Source organism: Epinephelus lanceolatus, chromosome 10 (assembly GCF_041903045.1).
Source record: "Epinephelus lanceolatus isolate andai-2023 chromosome 10, ASM4190304v1, whole genome shotgun sequence".
Classification (NCBI taxonomy): domain Eukaryota; kingdom Metazoa; phylum Chordata; class Actinopteri; order Perciformes; family Serranidae; genus Epinephelus; species Epinephelus lanceolatus.
The window spans coordinates 20,368,252-20,375,344 of NC_135743.1; the positions used below are offsets into that span (position 1 = coordinate 20,368,252).

Here is a 7,093-nt window from a genome sequence, read left to right on the forward strand (position 1 = left end):
TCCATTTCAGTAAAGTGTAGGCGTTCACGGTCTTCTTAAAATGTCGGATCTAAAAGCGTCTATAACATGCAAGCTCTCATTTCAACCCAAGAACATAGGGTGTACTTTGTTATGAGACAAACATGAGCTAGATGGCTAATTAGTTAGCTTTGCGTCTCTATCCGAGCCATAGCCACGACTTTATGATTTTTAATCATGCGTCATGACTTTTGCTCTGCTTGTGTTCGGTGCATGTTCTTTACGAGGCACACCTGAAGGCAGCAGACCCGTTGCATGGACTATGGTGATAAACCAAACGAAACTTAACTTTTCGGGCGGTTTGTAGGCGTTTCTAAACAAGGTTTGCGGAGGAAACCGGTACTCGTAAATATTGTATCTTTCAGAAGAAAGTCAGCTTCATAGCCCACATCATTATGGCACATTACAGAGTAAGTATGTTTGCTGTCGCTTCATGTTACACCCATGCCCAGCAGAAACTGTTTTCTTGTCTACCAACTGTAAGCTAGCTATGCTAATATTAGCTAGCTAAGTGGTTCATCAGTGCATAGACGGAACACCTGTGACAGCTTTTGGTTTCCATTATGATTGAAGTTTATAAATGTTTGTGGATAAACTTAAGTTAAGGTAATGTCAACAGGCTCATTACAAACTGTTTTTTGACCACCATTTTCTGCTGCAGTTAGTAATATGACAGTTTTGTGTATTTTAATATCATTTTAATCGTGTTTTCTGACTTAAACTTGCTATAAGTTACTAAAACTGGCAGTTGAGGGTGTGGTTGGTAGTGAAATTGTTTTATTTTTCTCCTCCTACAGGCTCCAGACTCCAAAAGGGAGCAGTTTCGCAGATATTTGGAGAAAACTGGTGTTGTGGACAGTCTTACTAGTGGTATGGCACTCTTTTATTATAGTTATTTCTGTCTTTGTGCTTGGGCACTTTGTTATAAAGCAACCCAGGAGAGCTTAAGACAAGGTTATCACTGAAACTTGCTATCTATTTAGAAACAAATCCTATGAAAAGCAAACTATTGAATTGCTGTGATTTGTAAATAATACCAACTAACGTCACATTTTAGTACAAAATTAACTTTCTTAGTAATAAGGGCTACGTATTTGACATTTTGTGCCAACACAATAGCAGAGATCCAGTGCTCACAACAAAACATTTTGATATCTCATGAAGGAATACAAAATGTTGTTCTACAAAACCCATTTTCTTCATAAAAAATTAAGCCAAACTTCACAAATGCATCCATTTTAATTTTAGCCTAATACAAAGCAGCAGTGCAAGAATTTTGCCCAAATAAACACAGCCTAAAATGACCAAATGTATTTTTAAAGGTCCAGCGTATAGGATTTAAAGAGCTATACTGACAGAAATGGAATATAATTTAATAAATATATTTTCCGTAGTGTATAATCACCTGGAAAAAAAAAAAAGAATTGTCTTGTTTTTGCTAGCTTACAATGAGCTGTATATATCTACCTAGGGAGCGGTCTTCATCTATTTGTTCGTTGTGTCTCACTGCCATGTTTCTACAGTAATCCTGAATAGACAAACCAATCACCGGCTCTAGATAGGGCCGTTTATGGACATTCATTTTCACGTAGGCCATGGCAGATAGTAGTCAGTCTACGATGACCCAACAGTGTCAGAAAAACAGTGATGTTTAAATCACTGGTCTGTTTATTATGGAGGAGAAGAGAGTTTTGCAAATAAGTTGGCCCCCATTACAAACCTTTTATGTCCAAATAAAAAGATAAAAAAGGTGAGCACACAATGAATTATCAGAGAATAAAGGTCAGGGAATATGTGAGCAAAACAACAGATAAAGAGCACAAAATCTGTCCAGCCAAGGATTTGCTGCAAACATTCACTATCAGTGTCAGATATAGCTGGTACTAAAAAAAGCACTGATATTTGATACCCAGCTCTATCAGTTGTTGCCTCAGTTCTCATGCAGCTTTATTAAAGTCTTTTTTCCTCTTTGATTTCAGTTCTAGTGGCTTTGTATGAACAACCTGAAAGGCCCACCAATGCCCTGGAGTATCCTTCAATGCACACAACCTGAACCACTGAGTGGTTTCAGATAGTGTCTTTTGGTTTAGCAGGTAGTGTGTTGAGCCTTGTACTGAAATTCATGCCTGCACTCGCCACTCTAAATAAAAGGATACTAATAAAGAGAAATGTTAAGAGGGTAATAAAGGAAGCCACAGCTTGCTGTAGAGTCTTTAACCAACTCCTTCCCAGATTTGTGCAGCAGCATCTCTGTGCTGCCGCTCAGACTTTAGCAGACGCTGAGGCTCTGCAGCAGGAGGTGAACGACTTGAGGCAGAGGTGTGCACGTCTGGTAGAGGAAAACAAAGACCTCAAAACAAAGGTAAGCTTTTGCTTGTTCTTAAAAGTTGTGCATGTCATTTAAAAAAACGTACAGTGTAACATAGATGCACTTTCACCTCCATCTCTTCAGCTGCAGCAATATGAACCTGCATCTGAAGATGGCGCCACAGCTGACTAGACCACAGCAGTGCTTTGGCTGAAATAATGTAGTTTTTGTTTTTGTCACTTTCAAGACACAACACTGTTAAGTGAAAGCCAAGATTTTTTTAGGTACCTGCTTTTGTAAATCTTACTTTCTATGTTTCTTATAATCTAACTTATTCTGTACATGTATGTAAATAAGTTTGTTTCTTGTTTGTTCGGTCTTTAGTATAACTTTACTGAGAAAGTGCCCTTGTATACGACCGCATGAGTCAGTTCTTTAGACGTGGGACGTGTTATTTTTTTGAGGGGTCTATGAAAGAAAATAACCAATGCCTGATTATACTACTGTCAATTTTATTTTTCTGGCATAGTTATGAACACACACACTCTGTCCTGATTCATGACAGTGTGTAACAAAGACACACTTACACTTTGTTTCTTAAGGTCTGGTTTCAGTAAACAGCTGTGGGGGGAGAAAAAGCAAAAATGTAAGTCACCAGTAAAATAAAGCACAGTCTTGTGATTATCGTTGTATTGTTGATTAAACCAATTTCAAAAGAGCAATGTTTCAATCAGGCTTTTTATTGGAATATCAGGATGTTGATACTGTGGTCAGATACAGATGTGTGTGTCAACACTGCTACGTCTTTACTTAACATTCTACAATGAGGGTAAAAACTTCTCAGGAAGCAAACCAGATATAACAACAATACAGAGACGAATGAAGGCTTTAGGGACCAGAGCACATCTGGTTTTCTATGACAGTAATCCAACAGAATTCGTGTTGGTGAGGACAGTGCTGCAGTGTTAGCGTCTTATTGATATGCTCAGGAAACAGATGAGTGTCGACTAAATGCCCCCAGTAATGCCCTAAAAATACAGAGATAAAATTAAACAGCAAACTTGAGACAAAAAATCTTTACAAAAATATCTGGATGTTATTTTGTGCAAATGCTCACATTACTATGGGAGAGACGATTTGCAAAAGGCCCGTCATAAGTGTACATGTTTGTCATGAGAAAGATAGTTGATTGTTGAGTCTCACTCCCAGGTTGTCAGATACCACCACTTTGGGTTGGTGATTTAATCTGACAGCTGACCCAAAGCGTCGGTATTTGATGACCTGGGAATGAGACTCAATCATACAACACTTTCAAAATTATACCAACTAGGCCTATATGACTTCTTGAAGTGTCATCATGATAATCAGATGTAAATGTGCATGCAGAAAATGGAACAGGTGTTGAAGCAAGTTATGTTAAAGCAAGTGCAGTAGCCAGAACATATTGACATTTCTTTTCTGCTTAAATGATACTGGCATTTTTAAATGACACACTACAAAGAAAAATACCACTTGAGACATCTCATCTATATTTGGCCCAATGCAGGCCTACCTAATCTTGTATATAGACCACCAAGATCATGATGCAGCTATGAGCTCAGATATTAACTATGGTTAACATAAAACAGGTCATGCTAATTGGGTAGCAGTACATGCAGTTAGTCACAATAGAAAACAAGTTGATTCCAAAAGTAGGTGGAAAAAGAATATAAAATATACAGTACAAAGTCCTCTCTTGTTTCTTACATTATAATATGTCACCAAAAACAATTAAAAATGTTAATTTCATTAGTCAAACTGCAATAAGTTTTTAAATCATGCCATTTTATTGAGACAAAGGTGTCAAAAGTTGAAACCAAAAACACAATATTAGCAAACTCTCAGTTCGGAGGCAGCTTAGAGTGCTGCTTAATCCATGAGTTAAAGTTAAACTATACAGAAATTGTCAGCTACTGTTTGGGGAAAAAAAAAAAAAAGTATCACCAGCGAAAGTGAAAGTCAACCCCAGCTTTGTCCGCTCGGTGTTTCACCTCACTATATTTCTGTATCCGTGATTTTCGTAGCTTACTCTTGGATGCATGCTGTTTATGGTCTGGCACTACTTTTACTTTTACTTATAAAGTCCCAACCTCACCTGCAGGCTGTGCCCAGGAAACGTCCCGAACACAGCAAAATAAGAAAATACAGACAGGGGCCAGAGTCTCTGTAGATAAATACACCGCCACACACTTCTAGTGGGTCATTAGTGATGTTTGAGAGTCTATACATTGTATTTTTTGGAAAAACTTGCAAAGTATACCTTTAAATGTAGATATGACAGTAAGATCAGTACACCTGTAACATGAATTGCTGTAAGAACACACTTTGTGTCTGAGGTTTAAATTTGCAGGTCTGCCGCTCGTCTGCTGCTCGCATTACTTGCCACTGATGCTCTGCAGTTGGATGAAGGGGGTCTGGCGTGCCTGGATTCTGAGCTGGAGTCATCCAGTGACTCCGGGGTGGACGGCCGGCTTTGATGTTTGCCGTCTGATTTCGACTGTGTTCGAGTGATGGGAGGTCCACTGCTGGCTTTCGCACCCCCGTATGAATCCGTGTCAGAGCTTTTGCCCTCCAACACCGTGGAGCATTTCAAAGAGCCCTGGGCTCTCCAAGGCCTCCTTGATGCACTCACTGGCAGCGTGGGGAAGGAGGAAGTGTCCACTGCCTTCTGTGGGCATTTTGGAGAGTCTGGGCTCATTCTTTCATTGCCCCCATTCTCTTTACTGTGCGGGGGAAGATGCAAAAAGTCCTCAGCCTCCTGCTTTGGGTTAATCAGGGAGTCGCAGCACGGAGAGCAGGGCTCGTTTGTAGTCAAGGTGCAGTTAGAATGTGGGGGGCTTTGAACTGAACATCTGGAGTCATCCAAATCGTGCTGAGTGGGCAGCTCGCTCTGAAGCGGTAGAAAAGTTGAAGGTTTGATGAGGTTTGGGTACATGATTGTGCCCTGCACCCTGTCCAGTAAGAGGTTGTAGTCACTGGGTGCAGAAGCGATTGTTGCCTTTCGGGGTACGCTGGTGCAAATTTGCACAACAGATTCTTTTTTACACTTGTTGACATAGTAATCATCAAGTTCATCTTTCTCATCTCTCAAGTGAGGGTAGAAGTCCAAGATGCCCTTCTTAATCTTCTTGTAACTCAGATGCATGATCTCCAAGATGTTCAGGAAGAGAGAAATTCCAGCGATGCACTGCATGAACACCATGAAGACACTTTTCTCCGTCGGTCTGGAGACATAGCAGTCCACAGCATTGGGACAAGGATCCCGCTCACACTTGTAGAGCGGGTAGAGGTGAAAGCCATAAAGCAGGTACTGGCCTGTCATGAAGGCCACCTCAACAACAGAGCGAGTGACAACGTGAGCCACGTAGGTACGCAGCAGAGAGCCCCTCAGAGGAGCTTTGTTGAGCTTCCCCTGATCGAGCTGCTTCATCTCCCGCTCAATCCTCTTCCTGGCTTCTGCCAGCTCCACGTCCACCAACTCCAGCTCCCTCCGCAGCAGAGCCTTCTTCTTCTGCCGTGCCTTCTCCAGTGCCCGCAGCCTGTAGAGAGCGTGGCCCATGTAAACCAGTGAGGGAGAAGACACAAAGATGACCTGCAGCACCCAGTAGCGGATGAGGGAGATTGGGAAAGCGTGGTCGTAGCACACATTTCTGCACCCGGGCTGCTCGGTGTTGCATATGAAGTCAGCCTGCTCGTCGTTCCACACGTCCTCGGCTGCCACCCCGAGGACCAGCATACGGAAGATGAACAGGATGGTGAGCCAGATCTTGCCTACCATAGTGGAATGGATATGCACCTCCTCCAAAATCCCCCCGAGGAAGTTCCAGTCCCCCATCTTCACTCTGCCATTATGACTGGTGGAAAGTCAATGATGGAGAGAGAAATAATTAGGGAAGAAAATCTGCTGAAACAGTTAAAAATGTGTGTGTAGAAACATAATACTACAACAAATAGAGTGACAGCACACATTTGAAGAAATTAGTTTGACTTCAAGACAGACAGCAAAAGCATATTGGCAAAATAAGCAGCCAGTATAAAAACAGCAAATTCTGTAGTTAACCCCCCAAAAAAGATTAAGATTTCCCAGTAACAAGTGTCAAAAAATTACACTACCTCTTAAATGGAAAAAATGAAACATTAACTAGTAGAGAGCAAGTGACATGAAAATGCAAAGTGTCACATATTTTCAAAAAAAGGTTTTAAAAGTAGACAGGAAAGACTTGTACATCCAGTGATATGTTCCCTCGGCTGGTCAGCTGTCCAGTTTTGTGTTAATAAAACAATTCCCCTCAGCGGTGTCATTATATAGACCAGGGCAGAGATCAGTTCACTTGCCGTTTCCATTTACCTTGCAGCGGCGTGGACAGACTGCCGGTGGTGACTTAAATCTCCTCTGGTCATGCAGCCCTGACACGGTCACCAAAAAGTTTAAAAATCGTTAGCACCCTCCACATGAGTCCCTGTGCATCACCTAAACCTCAGTGACCCGCCTCTGCTGCAGTGTTGCCAGAAACAAAGTGGGAACAACTGAGCTGTTGAGGGAAGGTTGCCAACTACTCTGACCAGAGAAAGTCAATACCAACAGCTTCATCGATGCATTTAAATCATGGCCTCACAGTGAGGGGCTTGCAACCGGTTGTAACACAGATATTGTCTGCAATATTTGCAGGTTAGGATTAATTTATGTCCTTTTGTCAGACTGTTTGACCTTAGATAGAAATGCTGCAT

At 41.5% G+C, this 7,093-nt stretch overlaps 2 protein-coding genes across 2 annotated transcripts; one reads left to right on the forward strand and one right to left on the reverse strand.

Annotated features, from left to right (window-relative positions):
• The first annotated feature begins 278 nt into the window (after positions 1 to 278).
• Positions 279 to 3,044, forward strand: LOC117265335 (c-Myc-binding protein-like). The gene is made up of 5 exons (XM_033639771.2): positions 279 to 428; positions 816 to 888; positions 1,998 to 2,046; positions 2,251 to 2,380; positions 2,471 to 3,044. The coding sequence occupies exons 1-5, from the start codon at positions 414 to 416 to the stop codon at positions 2,516 to 2,518; spliced, it is 315 nt and encodes a 104-aa protein (XP_033495662.1). The 5' UTR covers positions 279 to 413; the 3' UTR covers positions 2,519 to 3,044.
• A 1,520-nt stretch (positions 3,045 to 4,564) lies between these two features.
• gja9a (gap junction protein alpha 9a) lies at positions 4,565 to 6,890 on the reverse strand. Its single transcript, XM_033639770.2, has 2 exons — positions 6,714 to 6,890; positions 4,565 to 6,219 (listed from the first exon to the last, which is right to left on the reverse strand). The coding sequence occupies exons 1-2, from the start codon at positions 6,764 to 6,766 to the stop codon at positions 4,704 to 4,706; spliced, it is 1,569 nt and encodes a 522-aa protein (XP_033495661.1). The 5' UTR covers positions 6,767 to 6,890; the 3' UTR covers positions 4,565 to 4,703.
• Positions 6,891 to 7,093: the final 203 nt, after the last annotated feature.